This window comes from Clupea harengus, chromosome 10, assembly GCF_900700415.2.
Source record: "Clupea harengus chromosome 10, Ch_v2.0.2, whole genome shotgun sequence".
NCBI lineage: Eukaryota > Metazoa > Chordata > Actinopteri > Clupeiformes > Clupeidae > Clupea > Clupea harengus.
In genome coordinates this window covers 10,757,299-10,779,712 of record NC_045161.1, presented here as the reverse complement: position 1 = coordinate 10,779,712, position 22,414 = coordinate 10,757,299, and the positions used below count along the sequence as shown (strand labels likewise).

Below are 22,414 nucleotides of genomic sequence, written 5' to 3'. Positions count from 1 at the left end.
ACAAAAACGATCCTAGCCTGCTTCCATATATCTGTCATCATTTGCATTCTTCGGAGACCTGCCGACTTTCGCAGATCGATTTTGCTTACTAGGCTTAACTTTACCTGCGTTGCCTCACACCACTATGGTCTAGACCATTACAGTTTGTGAGAGTTATAGATGTTTTACATCATGCCCAATTTATTTTATTTTATCCTTCTATTCGCCGGCTGTTAAAGCTGTTGCAATTACATACTGTCACTTCACCATTTATAAAAACACCAATCACCTTTACAAGGCAAGCTAGGAGGAAAGCTACATATATGTTCTGTGAATACCCTATGTTTTTGAGTGTTTTAAATGGTCACGTCCAAACCCTGAACAGGAAGAATCGGTGTTTACAGTGAGGGCGCAGGAAGCAGAATATCGTGCGTGGCCAATTTCCCAATTTGAGTTTATCCGCCAAAAACGACTGAAAAAACGAAACCATTGTTTTCGAGATTACAATGGACGCATTCGCAAAAACGAAAACCCAAGTGCCGTGAGTCAAGGTATTTTCATGCCTGGACGTCGACGGTGCTGTACCCTTAGCAATGTTGCAATTGCAGGGATAACTAGCTAGCTAGCAGTGCTAGCCAGCGTTAGCCTCTCATTCCTTGCCAAGTGACACCGTTTAACAGGTAATTCTGCTGTTATCTGTCAAACCACAATCAGATTTGACAATACACAGTGTCTGTAGAATATCCTCTTGGTCTGACTAACGCTACTTAATGTTTTCAAAGACTGTATTATAAATATGACTCATGTAGGGCTGATATTATGCGTGTCCATATATTTTTTTTTCGTTCATGTGGCGGTTTGGTAGGAACACACCCCACCTGAGTGTGTGACGGTGTACGACTCATTGTTTTGTTAAAACAAAAAGTCTTCTCAGAGCAGGGTAACGTTGGCATCCTGTCTAACCCGATGTCATACAAAACTGTGTTTGACAGACCGCATTCTTTCTTTTGGCTAGCCATGGGTGCAGAGAATAGTGCCCTGCGGAGCGTTGTCCTAGAGGAGCCGTTGCTGACACTTCCCTCTGGGATCACCATGTACTCCGCCTTGCTCCAGGACGGCAAGCCCGCCTCGGTGTTTGTTCATAAGCAAGGCAACGAAGACAAAGTGAAAAAGGCTGCAAAGGTATTGAAATCAGACACAAGAGCCTAAACCAACATAACATAGTCACCGTACTTGGGGTCAAGCTATTGTATTTAGCAGGGGCGAAGGGGATCTGGCAGCATTTATGCTGTTAATCATTACAGGCAGACAAGGAGAGAGTGCTGCCATACATACCACTAGCAACTTAGCAAGCACTGCTTACCATACTGCAAAGTAGCTTGTGACATGTAATTAACAATTTTCCTCTCTTTACTGATATGAGCCTTGTTGTCTTATATTTGTCTGTGCAGCATCTGAAGACTTTGCGGCACCCGTGTCTTCTGCGCTTCCTGTCATGTTCGGTGCAGGGTGGAGGTGTGCACCTGGTGACGGAGCGTGTGCAGCCCCTGGAGCTGCTGCTGGAGGAGCTGAGCCCTGAAGAGATCTGCGCAGGCGTCTTTGACCTGCTGCAGGCACTGGTGTTTTTGCATGACCGGGTAACCTCACACTCACTCAATCACTCAGTCTCTCTCTCTCTCTCTCACACACACACACACACACACACACGCACACGCACACACGCACACGCACAAATACGTTTAAGTGCTGTTGCTAGAGTCTGGAAACTAGACAAAACTCAAGTACTTGCTTTACAGTAGTGTAGATAACCACTATTCCACAAGTTCTTGCATGCAACAGTACCTCTGCTTGTTCCCTTCCAGGGCAAATCGAGCCACAACAACGTGTGTGTCTCCTCCGTTTTTGTGAGTGAGGATGGCCACTGGAAGCTGGGAGGCATGGAGACGGTGTGCAAGTTCTCTGAGGCCACACCAGAGGTTTGAACATCTTTTCAGCGTCCTTTCACTCGTTTTATTGGTTTGTGCTTAGGTTCTGTTGAGTCATTTCTGCATGAAGTGAGGGAGGTATGGAGGTAGAGTTGGGGAAAGGAAGATTGTAATGTTGTGGTGAAGGCAAGGTAAAATTGGTGTGTGATCAATCTAATCGCTGTTTTGAAGCTTCTTGGCCATATGGACAGGTGCTGGGTTCATGAAGTTTGAAATAGTAATGGGAACTTCAGGTTATTGACAAGCTGGAAGTCTTTATGTCAGGAGTTACTGTGAGAAGTTTCCGGAGGCCACAATATATTGAGTGGCTTTTGAATGAAGAAGAGATTGTACAGCATGTTCCCAGCGGTCAGATGCCCACTTTAGAGCGGTTGACTCATAGGTTCATGCACTTACGTACGGTCCAGCTAGTTTAAATCCCCAGCCTACATTTCATCAGGGCTGACTCTGCCCCCCCCCCCCCCATATTTTGATCTGTTTCTATGTCTGTATCCTCAGTTTCTCAGCAGTATCCAGGCAGTGCGAGAAAGCAGTGCTGTTCCCCCTGAGGAGAAGGTAAGGAGACATCATGGCTGAATGCTAAAGACAGTTTGGTCAGCGACATCACTTAAGACACACGTATGCTGTGGTTATTGTCGTCTATTCAGATACTTCCTTAGCATGTCTTATGTTTTGGCTCATTTGGATTGGTTTCCATAAGGTGGAGGGTTCCAAAGCCCTGCCGGACCAGTGTGCTCACTCCCGCGACGTCTTCTCTTTCGGGGTCATGCTGGAGACCCTACTCCCGCTGCTTAGTGGATACGGTGAGTCCGCTGATCTCAGACCTGCTAGGTTCCGAGTCACCTCTGCTCTGTTGATTTCATACCTACCGCTGACATGTCATACGTACTGATACGAGGAGTTTTCTACCTACTGATCAGCCTTGTCAAACGAAAAGCAACGCATTTATAACCCAAGAGCTGATCGCGTCAGCTCTACTCTCTGTTTTGAAATCTGTTCAAGCAAGAATACTAAGGAATGTCCCATTTCTAGTCCAGCTTGTTTATTTGTCAAAACTCTGATGTCTCCTTATGTCCTTTTCTCTCTCTGTCTTGTCTGCCTTGCCTTGCCCCTGTCCTGACCTCTGGTCTCCCTCTCTCTTTGCGGCCCAGGCTCTCAGGAGCTGTCTGAGAGCCTGAAGTGCACGCTGCAGGCCAGCCTGCTGACCTCTGACCCCGAGCAGCGTCCTCCTCTCAGTTCGCTGCTCAATCACGAGTTTTTCAGGTGCGTCTCTCGCCCACCAGTGTCACAATTGTACTCTCTTACTTGCCAGCGAATGTCTTCTTGTTACTTGTTTTTTGGTTCATGAATAATGTCAGTTGTTTTCTTTATTTGGTGTTCTAAATATCCCTGTGTAAATAAATGACACACAGTGTCTAGGCCATGGAGTATGCTGGTCATAAATGTAACTGAGCTAGTGGGTTGAGAGCGGTCGAAGAAAGATAGGCTAACTCGTGTTGTTGCACAGACAAGCAAAGCAAGTGCAGGTTAGTAGACAGATGATGACGCATGTGTTTTCTTTCCTATGTAAGGTATCTCTTTGATGTATAAAAATAGATGCCAGTCAGCATTTACTTTTAAGATTTTGAAAGGCCCTTCATTAGCTTGCAGGTGAGAAGCCATTTAGAATGAGATTATGAGAATCTTTTTGTCTTTGACAGGAATGACTTCCTGGAGATCATGAATTTTCTGAAGAGCCTGACCTTGAAAACTGAAGAAGAGAAAAATGAGTTTTTCAAGTAAGTGTGTGTGTGTGTGTGTGTGTGTGTGTGTGTGTGTGTGTGTGCGAGAGAGAGAGACAGAAAACAGATCTGAACTAAACCAGTTAGCATGCCGTGACGGCAAGACCGCAACAGAAAGATATTCTTCTATATTCTATTCTACTTTTATCATTGGCAATTTACAACAGCTAACATTACCAGATGGGTGTGCTTGTAAACTTCTCTGTGTGCATCTTTGTGTATCCATGTACGGGTGTCTGTGTGTGTGTTCAGGTTCCTACTGGACCGTGTGCAGAGTCTCCCTCAGGAGTTGCTGGCATCACGCTTGGTTCCACAGCTTCTGAACTCTATGGTGTTTGCTGAGCCCACGGCTATCAAGAGCTTCCTGCCACACCTGCTGCGACCCAAGAGCGGTATGCACTCACCTCCACCCCCACCTCCAGTTCCACCCTCACCTGAGCCTTAATATCATCCTTCTTCATCCATGATTGTGTAGTGTGCAAACTATACAGCGAAGCTCATAAAGTCGATCAAAACATTGAGATGCTAGAGAGAAATCAGATCTTCTCCCTGATTACATGTATTTCCAATTGTATATGTGATGTGATTTACATGTACTTATTTTTTGTAATCCAGTAACATAGTCCACATCACGTGTAATCCGACATTATACATATGTTGCATGAGGGATCAGCTCTAGGCAGAAATGCTTATTAGGCGCTATAATGCCATACCGCATTGCAGCAGTCATTCCCCCCCAGTGCAGAGAAAATTTGAAGCATGGGTCCAATATCTACACTGACTAGACTTACTTACCACTCAAATCTGAGTCTACACTTTAGAGTACCTATTCTACCTATACTGATCAGTGTCTTGTCTAATCAGTGTTTGAGGTGTCACGACTTAACACACACACACACTCAGTCGTCCCGTGTCTTCTGATAGATTCTGTAGACAGTGAAGAATGTCTGCTGTCGGACGCTCTGTACAACAAGCATGTGATTCCTCAGCTGCTGAAGCTGTTCAAGGTCAACGAGGAACACGTGAGGATGGTGCTGCTCTCACACATCCACATCTACGCTCCCTACTTCTCCCATGACGAACTGAAGAACCACATCCTACCTCAGGTACAGCTCCCACATACAAGTACTCATGCACTTGTTTTTGTAGTGAGTTCAGGGAAGCAGGGGCTCAATAGGAGTGTACTACATGTGAGTCCTTTGATCTGCCTCCAGGTTTTGTTGGGAATGAGAGACACCAACGACTCACTGGTTGCCATGACACTGCAGAGCTTGGCTGTTCTGGTCCCGCTGCTGGGTGCGCAGGTGGTGGTTGGCGGGGAGAGGACCAAGGTGTTCAAACGAAACACACCCAATTTCAGCAAGTCCACAGAGGTCACCCCTGAGAGTGAGCACACCCACCCACCCGTATACAAGAACTTGTTCTCAATACTGTCACTTTCTCGCTGGATATGTTAATCGTGTATACAATTATGGTCTATCCGGAGATCTTCAGATATTAAAGGTGCAGTCCTTGATTATAATCAATTCTCCTTGTGTTCTTCTACCTGCATGTCCAGTGTGTGTGCTAAAAAAACACAGCTCTATGTGAATGGGAAACAAAGTGGGTCGGATTGAGCCATATATACATGCTCCAACGTTGTTTCAGGAGCATGGAAGGGAGGGGGTGTATTTAATTGGCTGTTGAGCTCAATTATCGGCAACCTTTCGACAGGATCAATGACTGCACCTTTAACACGAAGAATGTATTTGTGATGGAAAGGCTCCACATTTATCTTCCTCACTTATTGTCCAAGACCTTCAATTGATTTCTATGTAGAAGGGTAGATTAGCTGTTAACGTGTCTTGTCATGGCTTCCCTGTTCCTCTCTACAGCCTCTCCTGTCCATATTGTGGCCCTAGTGCCGCCTCAGCTCTCGCAGCCCTCCAAGGTCCCCAGCCTCTTCCCCAAACACGGCTCCCCGGCGGGGACCCTGCTCATGCAGCAGATGAACTCCCTCCAGACCACCAGAGACTCCAAACTCCCCACTGCACCTGAGCCAGGTACTCCACCATCATATCTGCACTCCAGTGGTGAAGACTCAGAGAAACTTGGGGATGAAGCAGCTGTTTGTTTCATCACAACAGCTTAGGCCTATAATGGTTTCAGAAATTGAATCTCTTGATCAGTAGTATTCCTTCGTCTCATTGTTTTGTGCTGTAGTGTTCCCCCCTGAGGAACCATCTGAGTTTAGGCATGTAATAGCTGACAAAATGGAGTCGGTTCATCAGCATGTCTTCATCATATCGGGCCGTAAGGTAAACTATTAGGGTGTGTTAAATAAAGCACAGTGCTGGAGGCTAATGGTGGGAATGTGTTTTTGTGTGCAGCTCTTAGCAGAGCGATGGCTTTACCTCTGAACGGGTACAGCGAGCTGAGGGAGAGGGAGAAGGTGCAGGAGAGAGCAGGAGGGGCTCCCGGCCGAACGGAGGGATCGCCAGAGGACTGGCCCGACTGGAGCGACACAGAGGAGGCGGAGAGGAAGCCCAATCAGCCAGTGCAGATCCAGATCCGAGCCGCCGCCGCTGATGACAGCCCGGAGGAGCCAATCAGTAGGGGCAAACGGCAGGAAGAGGAGGAACCCTGGGATGATTTTGAGGAGGAGGAAGTGACGTCGGATCAGTCGCCCACCACGCCTTTACCAGTGCCAAGGGAGGCAGCTGTGAGCAGCCAACAGTCAGGGACTGGCAAGGGCTCCAAAGCACTGAAGTTGGGCTCTGCCACCAGGGCCACGCTGCTTCTGCCTAGCAGAGATGCATCATGGGATACGAGTTGGGAGCAGACGGATGAAACCTCCTCGAAAGCGGCCGAGCCTAATGCCAAAGCCCTCGATACACACAAGCCAAAGGGTGGTGGTGGAGGGCTGGGCGAAGAATTCACCATCATGGTGAAGAAGAAGCCTGAAAATGATCCAGAGCTGGACTTCTTTGCTGACATGGAGCCAGATATTAAGCTGTCATCCACAGCAACCTCCCTGCTGCTGCCCGCTGTGGGCTTGGGGAATGCCGGTCACAGTTTGGCTACAGACGCCTCGCCAGCTGTGTCTGACCTTCCGGATACGAAGCTGTCTGCCAACGTTCTCTCACTCACTGCCAAATTTGCCGCAGAAGACCTAAGTGAGGTAAGCCTCCAACCTTGTTTATTTTTTGAGTAATAGATGTCTCTCATGCCCTGTGGCTCTGAGAGTTTTAAGTGAAGAGGGTTGTGTGGGGATCTTACTGGAACAGCTAGGAGTAGAGAGTAACAGAGACTGAGCTCTAGTAAATGACTAAGTGCACACACCACATTCACCATCATTTAACAGCTGTCTCATTCAGATGGATAAAAAGAAAGAGGTGATTTACAGAGAAAACGGTGTCAATTCCTCAAAAATGTGAGCCCGTCAAATAGTGAGTGTTGTTAAAGTGTAAGCTGTTTTTTTGAGGTCAGAGGATGGAGCCTTATCTTTTGTGTCGTTTCTGGTAGGCGGACGCTGAGGGCTGGGGAGATGGCGACGACATCAACTGGGAGGATGAGAATGCCTGGTGATGAACTGCGACCTCTAGAGCAAAGCCATACAGGAGAGAAAGAGAGCAGGCAGTAGAGGAGAGAGGCCTGCCCTCCAGCCGCCAACCAGAGAGCCAGGCCCTACAGGGGTCACCTCGCTCATGAGATGATGAACCTAGGACCGTTACAATCAAGTGTGAGAGGACATGATCATTGCTTTTTCAGTTTCTGAAATCTATTTTGTTATTTTTCTTTTGTGAAGTTCAACTCTCATTGTCTCTGATGAAGATGTGACCGAGAATGCGTCTAGCCTTTTTTTCTTTTCTTGGGGGGCTCGTACTGGAATGGACAGACATTTTCTTTTGTAGCTGTGTGTCAGCCAGTCTGACCACTATCGGATCCCTTTTGTAGAGCGTCTGCCAAAGTCGCAGTAGGAACCGAATCCACGATGAATCTTTGGAGAGGTCCTAACAAAGAGCAGTTCCTGTATAGACCACTGGATCCCTCTGCTTTTGTTGTGCCATGAAGCCCTGCGCTCAAGCCATGACGGTGAGCCTTACGAGCCAGGACCACAGCGTCCACACCGGAAGAGATTACAGTTAAGAGTTTTATCGAGCATTTGTGTGTGTGTGTCAGGTTTGCAGGGTTCGGGGTGAGAAGAGAGTGTTTACATGCGTGCGAGTGTGAGAAACGAAAGATGGGACATATATAATTTATTTGTATTTTTGGCTGGATGGGAAAATAAAATAGTTTTATGGTATCTGACCCAGTTGGGTTGTGTGTATGTGTGTGTTTTCTTATAATCCTGCAGTTCAACTTGGAGATGCTTGTTTAGTTTGACGAGAAGCACATCGAATGCCAGGCCACAATTAGCCCATTTTTCACACTCTCAGACCAATATAACGGTTTATACACAGAGACACTACTGTCTTGTTAAAACAGCCCAGTATTTCAGTCACCGGCTAGTTAGGGATTAGGCTTTTTAATGGTCCATGTCGGAAACCCATGAGATGTTACCACATCTGGTGGTGAAAGAACTTTCTTCTGAGTGGTCCCATTTCATTTGGATGCATTGTAAGAAAACGGGAATGAAACAAGCCATCACAGTAAAAAGTTTAATAAACATCTGAACTGCAGGCAAAACCCCTTTCCATATTTAACAAAATGTGTGACGTCCACAACTGTAGACATTAAGGCTGTAGGCAGCACAGAATGATATATGTGACAACTTAAGCAGAGCTCTGCAAGTTTTGTTCAGTAAAAGCCCATGTGTTAAAGCTGTTACCCAGACTGAGGTCTGTATGTTGTGGTGTAAACTTGTGTGAAAGCGGTTAAAAGCACAGATCCATGACTGGCTGTAGGTAACTGTGGCCTCCACTTTGGTGCGTGTGTGACAGACAAATACAGGACAAACTTGGATCCTTGTTTGCTGATGTCTGGTGTGTCAGCAGCATTGGGTGACTGCCTTGTTTTGTTTTTTCATACATAGTATCCGTGTGTGTTTGTGATCCGTGTTAAGTGAATGCTTTGTTTGATGTCTGTGTGTGTGTGTGTGCGAGTTGTGAGCCTGGTGTGTGCTCAGTGTTAGGAGCCGTCTTCTGCTTGCTTGCTGATGTGTGTGATGAGTGTTTGGAGACCCTGCAGGCGGGTCAGGACCCACTGCGGGGGTGAGTGGGGAGCGGTGGCGCCCCCTAGTGTCTGCAGGGCCCTCAGTGCGCCCTCGGCCATCTGCAGGTGGACCTCGCACTCCTCCCAGCGCACACACTCCTGACGCGCCCGCTTTGCACATGGCTGAGAGAAGGAGGAGACCAGTATGGAATGAAAAAAAGACTTCTTCAATAAAGATGAAAATCAGTGAAGAAAGCAAATTCACAGTTAAGTGAGCCTGTTCATTATAGATTATTTATATCTTAACCCGAACAGAGAACGCAGAGAAAGACATCGGTCTTCTTTTGCCTCTCAAATACATTAGTGTTAACAGATAATTATGAAAAATGTTATTTGGTAGGCTCCATTATTCAAGACTAAGTGCCTGTACATCAGCTGTTAAATGCAACATTGTGTTTTGACATACTCTTGTCTTAAATGCCTTAATGGCAAAAATGGTGTCAATAAAAAGTTGATCACAAAAAAAGACTAGGTGCCTGATGCAATGATATGGTTTAGGGTCAGAGAACAAAATACCTCCCACAGGAATCACTCAGTAAATTGATGAGCATATTTCTACAACCAAAAGGGACGACTAATGAACTAGGTTGGTCCAAGAGGACATGGAGCAAGACTATACTCTAAACTATAACTTTAAACTTGGAGTGAATGACTGAGTGTCTTACCTCAACTTTAGATTCTTCTGGCGACTCCTCTCTCCTCTCTGCAGTGGGTGTGGGGTCCTGCTGCTCCTCTTGTCTTCCCTGTGTGTGTGTGCGCGCGTGGGGCTGCTGTCCGCTCTCCAGAGCCCGGGTGTGTGTTTCCAACACCGCGCTCTCCACCTTCAGACGCTCCAGACGAGCATCCGTCTGTTCCTCCCCCACCACCGTCTGTGTCAGGGCGGTAAACAACAAACACATCAACACAAACACAAACATGACCGGCGGAGCACAGCAAAACACCACAACAAGCACAGCACAACAAACCCATACGCTACTCAACTGCCTGAACTGCTTTCAGACAAACTGTTTGGAACACAGGTAGGTTGGGGAAAATGTTCTACAGGTAAGGTTTTGCAGAGGAAATAACGAGTTCAAATTAACTTCCTGTGGTTCTGCAAAACATGCCTAAAAAAACAGCTCATAAAATAACCTCCCAATCAACGTTTTAGAAGAAAAACCAGCAGAATATTAACATTTGCATGAAGTTACTGAGCAGTGGTAATGAACCAGGTCATGATGTTTGTACAAACGTCTGGGCACACCTTGCTAAGGAAGTTGACCACTCGTGTTTTGGTTTCCTCGGACGTCAGACCTTGGGAGATTACTTCCTCGTGATTGGTCACCTGAGCAGGGGATAAAGGGCCTGTTAGTCCGTGCAGCTATTCTGTCAGCATACTCCATGTCAAACCCACCTGCTATCTACACATACATTTCAGGCCAGCACCTAAGACTGCAATGACAGGAATGTGAGTTAGCGGTGGGGCTTGTGAAGATATGTGCTTGCAGATGTACGTGTATACTTGTGTGCAGGAGGAGGGTGAAAGTTCAGTGAGTAGAGTGAGAATGAACAGTCACGAGGTACGAGTTTGAGGACACTGGCAGACTTGTGAGCTTGACGGGTTAAGTTTTGTGATGGGTGGGCGTGAGCGATGTGTAAACCAAGGAGTCCAAACCTCTGCAAAGACGCCGAAGGCCTCAAGGGCGTGCTGCTGGAGGAGCCAGGAATCAGAAGCCAACAGGGCGCCGAACGCTGCGCTGAGCCGAGGTAACACCACAGTCTGACAGACACACACACACACACACACACACAGAGATTATTACATGAAAGGCCTGGAATTGACTAGAGTAAGAAGCACACAACACACACACACACACAGAGATTATTACATGAAAGGCCTGGAATTGACTAGAGTAAGAAACACACACACACACACACACACACACACACACAGAGATCATTACATGAAAGGCCTGGAATTGACTAGAGTAAGAAGCACACAACACACACACACACAACACACACACACACACACACACACACACACACACACACACACACACACACACACACACACACAGAGATTATTACATGAAAGGCCTGGAATTGACTAGAGTAAGAAGCACACAGCACACACCTGTACGCTGGAGGGGATGAAAACACTCCCTAGGGCGGCCAGAAACTCCAGAGCAGCCAGTGTGACATCATCGAGAGCCTTCAGGGGAAGTAGCACGCTCAAACAGGAAACAGCCTGAAAACACAGACTCATATTCACCTGCACAGATGCCAACATCATCTCTTGAGTGAGCCTTACAATGTCTCTTCCACTGGGAAGAACAGCACTGCTTTGAGCTGAGCAGGTGAAAAAAAAGGCTTGAACTGTGTGAGCTTTATTCTGTTATTTTGTTCCTTCATTGGTTTAGTAGCAGTGTCAGAGCTAGTATGTGAGTGAGGGCATCTTTGGTGCATCTTTCATGTTGATGTCTTTAAAGAGTTTGTGTGTGTGTGTGTGTGTGTGTGTGTGGTGTGTGTGTGTGTGTGTGGGCGCAGAAGTACCTGAGAGATGGTCTGAGGCTCCAGACTCTTGACGAGGCAGGCCGAGAGGGAGAGGAGCAGACACAGAGTCTGCTGGAGAGGGCCATGCTTCTGAACCTGTGGCACACATCATCCACACATCAAGAGTAACCTAAACACCTGTGTGTGTGTGTGTGTGTGTGTGTGTGTGTGTGTGTGTGTGTGTGTGTGTGTGTGTGTGTGAGTGAGTGAGATGTGTGTCTGACCTGGCTGGCACACATACGGGGCCACAGCTGTGTGAGGATGGTGAGAACCGACGACACACACCCCGCCTCGGGGACCTCCACCCGCACCACCACCTTCAGAGCCCACAGCACCCTATTCTACAGACGAGAGAGAGAGAGAAGGGGGCTGAAGGACAAGGGACAAGGACAAGCAGATGGACTTTGATATGAGAACCAGATAAAGAGCAGGCGTTAAGATAACACAGCCTTCTCCTCCCTCAAACAATGCTGGCAGAGATTCCTCCATGAGGTAGTTCCAAACTTGAATGTCACTGATAATAAAAACCCTCCGCCCTTGACTAGCCCACGGTCACTGCCATTCGACAATGTTATTGTTGTGATATGGCCAGATTGGCCACTGGGGTCTTAAGTGGCTCTACATACGTGTGGGGGACCAGTCACACACACACACACACACACACACACACACACAACACACACACACACACAACACACACCACACACACACACACACACACACACACTCACACACTCTCACACACACACGCAAAGCAAGGTTTTACTGTTGTATCAGTGTGCAGGCCTAGTGATCTCTGTGGTCTGAGTCTGAGCGGACAACATTTACAGGCGTGGTGTTTCCCTGTGTACTCAAGGTCAGATAGGAGATGGTTTTCAAAGTTGTTTTCACAGTGGTTTTCTTCTTGAACTATTTTCGGTTTACCATAGATTTCTTGTAGCAAGCAAAGAAACTGATAAAAGTGTCTCATAAAAGTGGAAAAAAGGGAAAACCTACCTTAGCTGATGCACTGAGTTGAGGTGATTATTTATAAAGTCTGTCTGTGAAATAAAAATCTGCAACTCTATATGTACCAATACTGTATGTATATGCATACTATCTCTGGACAATCCATTAACAGTCAGTGAAAGAATGGTCTTTGAAAAAATGGTCCACCTTTAAGGTCTCCAGCTGTGTTTAACACACTCTTCATCTATACACAGCTATAGGAACAGTGCTTATTATGTAGAAGGACATCAGAACCTTGTATACTGTAGAGGTGAGACTTTACTGAATCGTCTGATCTTATGGATCTGCCTGCCGTCGACGTGGAACATTTTCCGCACTCACCACTCTGTCCACTCCGCCCAGTCTGCAGCCGCTCTTGTGCCAGTCCGTGGCCACAGACGCTGCCGTGGCGGCGAGCTCCTGCTCCAGGCATGCGCGAACATCTGGGGCCAGCGAACGCAGGAGCAGGTGACCCCACACACACACGTTCTCCTCCTGGGATGCAGGGAACCGCTCCAACAGCTCCATCTGTTAACACACACACACAAATGTCAACACATACAATTGTATATCCATAAAAGCAAACAAAACTATACAAAGTGACAAAAAATAAACATACTGGAACATATATCTAAAACCCATACACAATAGACTTGAAATGCACCATACAGCACACGTTACACACACAAAATCATTTTTTACCTGGGATTACTGAAAACAGCATGTGTTCCAGCAGCACACAGGCTTTCGTTCACCACCACACACACACACACACACACACACACACACACACACACACCACACACACACACACACCACACACACACACACACACACACACACTACTGGAGTCTGACCTGATGTACAGGGGTCATAAGGAACAGCATGCGTCTCAGCAGTAGGGACAGATGGTTCCACTGGGACGTCTCACCTGGACATGACTTTATCTGCAGGTAAACACGGTGGACAGCCACACACACACACACACACACACACACACACACACAATTTCCAGCCCATGATAAAGTGGCTGAAGATACCTCACACAAACCAAACATTTCCAACAACAAAGTTAGTGACTCACGCATGTATGTGTGTGAGACTATATTATAAGCTTGTAATGCCCCACTGTCCCTGTGGTTTAGATAAATATGGCACTAAAAAAGACTGTGGGTGCTCACGGAGAACGCTGTATCAGGCAAACCACACATCAGGGAACACAGTAAACATCGTCACACAGGAGGGGGGTGTGTGGGTGTGTGTGTGTGTGGTGTGTGTGTGTGTGTGTGTGTGTGTGTGTGAATAATGACAGCTGTCCCTCGCCACCAGATCCACTGACACCAATCATCACCTCTGCGAGAGGTCCCGGGACTATCCCTGTCCTCCCATAGCCCCGTGAAAGAAGGTGAAGAGAAGAAGAGGGTGAAGAAAGGCTTACCATGTCGGCCACAAGGAGAACGTGATGCAGACACAAGTCTGCCGTACCATACCTGTGGGTTAAGGGGGGGAAAAGGACAATGATACATACATACATACATACATACTTAATAAACAATAAACAATACACCAAAACATTATTAAACCCTCAACTGACTACCTGGATTAACCCTAAAGGGACTACCATGATAAACCTTTTAAAAGGTAGTCTATGAAACTAATTGAATAGACTTTTTGTCAAATCCAGCTCCTCAAGGTCCTCTAGCCTGTGTACCCTCCAAAAAACTGTTTATACAGTCATGGGTCTGCAATAGGGAAACAAACAACTCCAGCCAATCAACATGTTACTTCAGAAGCATAGAGGGTAGGGGTGTAATTTGATTGGCTGTCAAGCTCAAACATCAACAACCTTTTTGCCAGAATTGCAGACTACTGATGACCCCTTACAGTGACCTTTGAAGAGACTATTTGAAGTTCTAAATTGACATTTGAAGCGTCTACCGAGACAAAACCCTAAAGTGATTTGGGATCCTGAATCCCTTCTGTAGATAAACAGCAGACAGCCTGTATGAGTATCTGAAGAAAACAGGTGATTTCAAACGGTCATGTTTAATAGCCTGTGTCTCTGCTGGTACAATGTTCAGCGTTTTCTGACCCCTACTTTGTCTCACTGAAAGTAGCGGTCACTGTGGTGCAAACCTGTCCTTGGCCAATCCTAAACTGAGGTTAACTCATAGGAAACACACAAAACAAACAAAAAAAAGCTGCTGCCATGTGCTGCATCCTTGAGGGTGGTGGAAGCGTGACCGTCCATTCTAGGCATCACCCTTTTCAAGGACCGCTCTATTGACGCACGTGGGGCTAAATCCGGGAAAGATCGCCGGTGCCAGCGGGGGTGGGGGGAGAGAGAGAGGTGGGAACTTACCGCGCCAAGAAACACCAGACATCCGTGGCCAGCAGGGCCGTCTGCACGTCAGGTTGAAACAGTGCCCACAATAGGGAGCGCTCCTAAAGGGAGGGAGAGGGAGAGACGGAGAGACGGAGAGAGAGAGAGAGAGAGAAGAGAGAAGAGAAAGAAGAGAGGAAGAAATGGCGAGGGGAAAAAAAGGTGAACAGAGAGCGAGAGAAGCTTAGCTTTCTTAGTCTGTTCTAAGGACAGTGTGTGTGTGCACAGCTTCACTCAAACAGTTCACACTGCCCTTTTATTTAACACCAGTTTTGCAAATCAACATAGGGAACACTGCTATCAAAAAAAAGGTGAAGCTGATTGCCCGCAGATGTATCCTTCTACACTGGAAGTCACCCAAACCCCCAGCAGATAAGTCTTGGAAGATCAAATTCTCACTTAGAGGGTCAACTGGGAAATTCTACACTACATGCCAGCCTATCCTCTCATATTTTGATAATGTAGCTACGACTCCTACTACTTACAGTTAAAGTACCAGTACCAGTTTTACAGTTGCATACAGATACTTTGATTGATTCGATACATTGATAGAGAAAGGTGGACCAACTTGGGATGGGAGCGTGGGTGGGTTTTTAAGTTTTGTATATGTGTCTTTCTTTCTTGTATATCTTTTTTTTTTTTTACATGTCTGTTTAAAATTTTTTTTTTTTTAAAGATGATGATCACAGCTAATTGTAAAAGATCTATGCTATTTGATATGATGTGTTTCAATAAACAAATGTATACAAAAAAAAAAAAAGATGAAGAAGAAGCCATGCATGCAGTGCTCTACACCTACCAGTGGGGGGAGCTGTGGGGCTGGCAGTGCAGCCACACAGGCGCAGACCTGCACGCACACATGCTGATGCAGACTCACGCTACCCTGGGCCTGGCCGTGCAGCATCACCCCAGGCAACCGCACCGGCCATACCCGCTCCAGCACACACCAGCTGAAACTCCGGAACAGCGCCTCAAACACACTCAGCCTGAGAGGGGCAGACAGAGAGCAAGGGACGTTGGGCGAGAGGGAAAGAAAGATCGAGAGAGAGAGAGAGAGAAAGATAGATCAAGAGAGAGAGTTAGCTCTGTTTAAAATAAAAATTTAAAATTAAAATCACTACTCTTAACATGAATGAATGGAAACCTATAATGCCTCTAAGGCAGTGGTTCTCAAAGTGGGGGGCGCGCCCCCCTGGGGGGGCGCGAACACTCTCCAGGGGGGGCGCGATGTCACAGACGGAGAAAGAAAAAAAAACCGCCGACCTGTCACTGGTTAGTGAAAGCTCCCTCAGTAGCGAAATGCAAGGGGCTGGACTGACCCAAACAAATCAAATACTGTTTTGCTCCTGATCCACCAATCAAAACGGAGTATTAATCATTTTCAACGCGAGTAGCACCTCCGCTTCCGAGTATAAAACAAAACGCAGGCATGGAGGTAAGCGCTCACCCTGAGACGACACTTTGCAGAGTTTGTGCAATTTCTCTTGTTTCCTCTATCATTCAGATATTCATTGCTTTATAAAACAGTATTTTTAAAGACTCACTCCTTCCTTAGTAATACCTTACTGCACTTGCAGTAGGTCTATTCGTAGCCTATTCTAAGGAGTAATTTTGCTCCACAATCTTTTAGAAAAGCTCGTAGCCCGAGAGCTAGCCTAGCTAGCTACCTTTTCCAACTACAGCTAGCCCTTTTCTCCTTAACACCTAGCCTACCTTTTAACATTTTTTGATCATCCACCGCAACAAATAAAACACCAGCACTTGAATACTATTTTGTGCTGTCCCTGTCTACATTGTGTACAGTTCGTTTGGTTAGGAATCAATTGCCTTAGCACAGCCTTATCCATTGTTCGTGTGCAAGTCGTTCACAACCACACATACAAGAACACGACGTTGAAATTAGAACTTTATTAACTTCATACGCTGTATCAGCAAACAAACACAACATGGACAAGTTTCTGATTCGTAAAAGTCAGAAAGAGAAGCCTGTGGACTTCTTTAAACATAAACGTGATGGCCTCCCAGCAACAACGAACCAGCCATGTCCAAGCATAGCACTATCTCCAAGCAGTGTCTGGAGCATCTTATGTAGTTGCTTCATAGAATTGCTAAGCTTGGCAAACCCCATACAATTGCCGAAACACTGATTTGCCGGCCACGCAACACGTTTAGAAATAATGATAGGTATTGTGCTGAGTTTAGCTCCTATGTCAAATTACACTGTATCACGCCGAATATCAGAAATCAGTTTGGGTCCTATTTCAAGAGGACTACCGTTCATTCGCCTGAGTTCGGGATCCATTTCTCTGCTCAGCAGATGAGCTGTCACTAGACATGAAAGAGCAGCTGAAGAGTGACAGTAGACTTAAGCATCTCCCCTCTTTCGTCATTCTTTTTTTTTGTAAAGATCACAAGAGGCCCATAATAATAACAGTATCCTAATGATAGCAATAATAACCACTTATTATTATTATGATAATAAATAATGATAATAATAATAATACAATAATAATAATTGGTCGATAATCATTAATTATAATAATAACCTACTATTACTGATAATAATAATAACAATAATAAAAATAAATAGTTATAAATAATTGTCTGTATGGGCCTAAACAATAACAATAGCCTAAACCTTGACATGTCAGGCCTATCAATAACAATACACTATGCTATCTATCTATCTAATATATGGTGGTGTAGTTGAGGGCGGTGGCGGCAGGGCCGCGGGTGGATGGGGGGGCCCCAACTACCCCTAACCAGCTTTGGGGGGGCCCAGCTTGCAAAAGTTTGAGAACCCCTGCTCTAAGGGAATGGTCACAAGAGGGACAAGAGCAGAGAGCGCTCTCATTACATTAGTGCCTTTTCTGCACTGGCTCCCACCTGGGTGTGTCCTCCGGGAAGCAGCTGCCGTCGCACCACAGCTGCAGCGCCCCCTCTGAGTGAGAGGAGAGCTGCGCCACCACACTGACCAGCAGCAGGCAGTGGGCCAGAGCAGTGTCCCCACTGCAAGCTGTTCACACAACACACACACATACACACACACACACACACACACACACACACACACATTGAAGTTTACAGAAACCAGTTAAACACAGAGGAACAGACCCTTTAGATAGGTTAGTGCGGAACAGAAGCAGGGTCCTGGTAGCTTCACAGACAGCTGCAGCACTCCCCTAAGCTTTTTTAGCAACGGTTTCCTTCCTTTCTTCACTGGAAAGCCTAGTCACTGTTTACTGCAGCAGACTCTGCCAGGTCATTTCCTCAAATAAGATGAATGTCTGGCTAAATTTCACAAAAAAAGATTCTAATCTGCAGCTTTAAGCAACGGTAGCCCAAACTTAAGGTCACCAACTGCAGGCCCGATGATGAAGGTGCACCGACCAAATGTTGGTACTCACACTGGTTCTCGGCCAACACACTCTCAGCAAACGGTCGGAAGGCTAGGAGCTGGGTCAGGAGCGCATCCATAGCAACGAGCACTGCCCCTCTCAACTCCTCACATAGTGCGGGAGGGAGTGAGGGAGCGTGAAGACAGGGTGGGAATTTACTGGACATAAGAAGAAAGAGAGGCAGATTAAGGCCTTTGTTTTATCATGATGTACAGTACTTCTCATAATGGCATTATTTAAATCCCACTCTACTTGAATGAATACATTTTGTCTGGCCCTTATTTTCATATGGCCATCATTTTGGCAAAATATTAACTTGTCATTTCATACAAAGGTTACTTGAATGTGAATTTGAGTGCAAGACAAAGGGAGACACATGACAGACACAAGTACAGAAGAATTGAATGACTGCAGGAAGGTGGGAGAGAGATGGAGATGGAGATCAGCTGTGTGGGTGAATGTGAAACTGTGTCACCCTTTGAATGGGTATAATCATGGGTACTGGAGAGATATCAGCTCAGGTGACAGACCCCTGACCGCTGCAAGTACCTGTGGATCTGGAGGAAGAGCAGGTGAAGCCGTGGGCAGGAGGTGGCCAGAAAGTCTTTGAATTCCTGTTGCAAACAACAAACACACAGAAGTCCCACATTACCATGAGATCTGCCACCGCCGGATGTGATAGCTGGCTTTCCAGCCTGATCCTCATTGTTCTCTGGGAGCCTCTTACTGGTTACCTTCACATAGTGGACAAGTGTGTTGGCAAAGAACCTGCACATCTTGGTGCTTTTCTGAAACAGCTTGCATTCTGGGCTGTGTGCCTGTTGAAATAAAGCAATTTCAGGACATTTTACAGCACAACAGGATACCACACACACACACACACGCACACACACACACAACACGCAACACTGCAGCACGCTACAACACACACTTTTATCACCACTTGCAATACTCTGATTATTGCGTTCAGTGTGTTTTGGAACTGTTCCATTTACTGTGTGTGGGTTTGAAAGATATGCTGTTCCTTTCTGTCCCTGAGGTCTTGTGACTGCAATATGTATTTTGGTGCATACACAAATTCCTTGTACTAACTAGGAACATGAGAAACATATTAGCAGGACTAGGGGGCCTCCTTTAGGCAGACATAAGCCATGTACCATTCATGGCCTAAACAGTAGCAAGAAAAGGATGCTCACATACATACCTGACACCATAGGATGTAATGACAACAATTGGAAGACAGAAGGATGTATATAGTGTAGTGTATTGTGTATCTGCTAGTAGCTCTCAGCACAAACACCAAGATCATAGCAGCACAAAATACAGTGGATATGTAGAGATCTAGAAGGTTCTAGGCAGTTTAACTTGCAAAAATAGGGCCAGGCAGACATATCCTTGCTGTAGCCAAAAGACATTTCTGTTTAACATATTCCCAGCTATGAGAGCGCTTGCCTTGGCCCCAGCGGGCTGGCTTACTATATGCAGTCCCATGGGACAGGAAAGACAGCTGCGGACTTAGTGGTGCCAGAGAGACCGACTCTGAGGGCTAGAACACTTCAGGTAAGGGCTGCTGGTTCAGGCTTCTGTGTTCAATGCTCAACAAATAGCCTTCAGTAAAGCCACACTTTGCATTTTCCCTGTCTTTGCTGAACAGAAAAACATAACAAAGCCAAATTAATGTTTCTCCTATAGGATATGTAGTGGGAGACGTGTTGTGTGTGTGTGTGTGTGTGCCAATTACAGGCTTGTGTCTTGTGATCTGCAGACTTTGTCTGTGGACACAACTATTATATCACCCCACAATAGAGCATTGCAGAGGGGTAAGACAATATGGCTTCTCTGCGACCTTTTGTGTGCGTGACCACATGTTACACAATTTGCCACAATTACAAATGTCACAATCACAAAGAAAACTGATAGTTCATCATGCATATCTTAGAACAGAGGGTTCTTGTAAAAGGGGTAAGGGAGGCTCGATTTCTTCTGAACATTTCAAAACCCAACATCTAGATTATATCAAGTCATTCAAATTTACTGGATGTTTAAACCTATCTTAGCTGGGGTCTGGCCATATGTTCATATACAGTATATGCACAGTGCTGTGTGTAGTTAATATCTATGGGTGGTGTTGATACCCTTGGCTACTGTATATGTTTAGTATTCTGTCTTAAACTTCTCTTAAATATCTTTAGTTATATGCATACAGTCATATGTCATAGAGTACTCAAAGTGCTGTACATGTCTCAGACATCTACCTATTAACACGATGACGGGGCTACTATGCGGGGCGCCAACCTGCACATTGGGAGCGGTTGGAGGTTCAGTGACTTGCTCAAGGACACTTCGACACTTGGTGAGGAGGAGTTGGGATCAAACTAGCAACCTTCTGATTGCTGAACGACTACTACCTCCTGAACCACTGTCGCCCCGATGTCTAATACCTGTAATCCTTCCTGTTTGATTTGTTCTGCTAGTTCCAAACAGCTGTTCAGAGAGCCCAGGAGGTCCGTACACAAACAGGATGTGATGTCAGCATGGCGCAAGTGCTCTTCTACCAGAGACTGGTATCTCACACTTTGTCTGCAATCAGAGATGAGGGATTGCCATTAGCCATTTCCTTTTTCAGGAATCACAGCATTCATATTATTCAGACAGTCCTTTTTTAATGATATGTCCAGTCAGTGTGTAGTGAGTCCCTGATAAAAGTAGCAGACGTGTTACATACTTGATGATGAATTTCCAGGTGTTGGCATGCAGGGCCATGTCCAGGCTAGAAATGATGGAGCAAATGTCTAGAAGACTGTGAATCACTGTGGAAAAAAACAGGAGAAAATGATAGGATGAATTGTATGAATTCTTCACACTCTTTTGCTCATATACACACACACACACACACACACACACAGAGAGTGAGATACCTGTAACAATGTCAGAGACCTCTTCCTTGGAGGCTGCATCTTGCAGGTTGATGTGGTCCAGTAACTCTATTAGGCCTTTCTGCAGAGAGTAGGCCTCTTTGAAGAGTGCCTGCAGCAGATCCCCTACCAAAGACAAGCGTCCACTGTAAACCACCTCACTCTCCTGAAAAATACACACCAAACATTCCAGCAGATTGAATGTCATAATGACTAGAACTTCTACAGCAGGAACAAAAATCCAGTTTATTTCTCCAGTTCCTACACATGGAACACTATGATACAAACAGTCACGGTGGATTTGGATGGTACTGTATATTAGAGACCCAGTCATCTACAGCAAGTAGACATGGATCAGAATATTTCAGTGGCAGTGCTTCAGGTACCTTGCAGTGCTGGAAAGTGTTTCTGAGGAGGTAGAGGACACAGGAAGGGACAGAGCGCACTTCGGACAGACGGGACACACCTTCCAGGGCACACACGTGCCTCACACACACAGCAACAGTCTCAAGTGTCTGTACCATCACCTGTGCACATACCCCCACCCAGTAATTAGTTGGGCTAATATGGGATATTTTTTAGCAAAATATATGCGTCATCTTGGCTCCAAGGGTCCCAGCCTTGGAACCATCATCACCTTCAAATGCACCCTGAAGTAGACCAATCAGAAAGGCCTTACCTGAAGAATGTTCCTCAGGGAGGCAGTCAGCTCTGTGTTCTGACTGGACAACCCGCTAACTTGACCGGAGATTTCCTCCATCATATTACCCAAATACTCTCTCCACCTACACACACACACAATTACATCTTACTTTCTGATGCAAAAGTGACATTTCACACACATTTTCTGAGTATGTGTTAATGTGATTCTTGCAATGAAATGCAGATTAAATATACAATGTCAAAATAAGGGTAGCAATTGTGTTTTGGACTTCTGGAAACAGTATAGGCTATATGGTATACACACCTTTGGTAGAACTTTGGAGAAGCACTCCTCCTCCAGTTCAGACAGACATAAATGTGGAAGGAACAAGTCCATGATTATCCTCAGTACACCTGAGGATGTGCACAATACAGTGTAAATGCAACTTATTACATGTATAATAGTCCTGTTAGTTCGTCAGCTAACAATTCAGTTAACGTTCACTACTTACGTATGTGATCTTCCCAGCTATCCGTGCAACAGTGAATTGAGTGCGAGGAGTTAAAGAATGACAATGTTTAACGTATACAGCTGTTGCATCAGTGTCGAACCAAA

The 22,414-nt window shown here is 45.9% G+C and overlaps 2 protein-coding genes across 3 annotated transcripts; one reads left to right on the top strand and one right to left on the bottom strand.

Moving 5' to 3' along the window:
- Nucleotides 1-356: 356 nt before the first annotated feature.
- scyl3 (SCY1-like, kinase-like 3) lies at nt 357-8,030 on the top strand. Of its 2 annotated transcripts, none has more exons than XM_012839534.3 (14): nt 357-659; nt 995-1,161; nt 1,431-1,616; nt 1,842-1,955; nt 2,463-2,519; nt 2,665-2,767; nt 3,116-3,227; nt 3,665-3,742; nt 3,998-4,137; nt 4,670-4,851; nt 4,960-5,131; nt 5,620-5,787; nt 6,115-6,905; nt 7,250-8,030. In XM_012839534.3, exons 2-14 carry the CDS (start codon nt 997-999, stop codon nt 7,310-7,312), a joined length of 2,331 nt encoding a protein of 776 aa, XP_012694988.1. In that variant the 5' UTR covers nt 357-659; nt 995-996; the 3' UTR covers nt 7,313-8,030. The 2 variants fall into 2 exon arrangements, with proteins under 2 accessions (XP_012694988.1, XP_012694987.2); XM_012839533.3 differs by having other exon boundaries at nt 972-1,161.
- A 597-nt stretch (nt 8,031-8,627) lies between these two features.
- c10h1orf112 (chromosome 10 C1orf112 homolog) lies at nt 8,628-22,351 on the bottom strand. Its single transcript, XM_031575339.2, has 23 exons — nt 22,311-22,351; nt 22,124-22,212; nt 21,836-21,941; nt 21,543-21,683; nt 21,160-21,322; nt 20,967-21,051; nt 20,683-20,821; nt 18,976-19,059; nt 18,791-18,855; nt 18,251-18,399; nt 17,730-17,859; nt 15,643-15,829; nt 14,823-14,905; nt 13,899-13,950; nt 13,318-13,407; nt 12,803-12,988; nt 11,698-11,814; nt 11,474-11,569; nt 11,055-11,168; nt 10,593-10,697; nt 10,182-10,262; nt 9,604-9,807; nt 8,628-9,061 (listed from the first exon to the last, which is right to left on the bottom strand). Exons 3-23 carry the CDS (start codon nt 21,917-21,919, stop codon nt 8,855-8,857), a joined length of 2,562 nt encoding a protein of 853 aa, XP_031431199.1. The 5' UTR covers nt 21,920-21,941; nt 22,124-22,212; nt 22,311-22,351; the 3' UTR covers nt 8,628-8,854.
- Nucleotides 22,352-22,414: the final 63 nt, after the last annotated feature.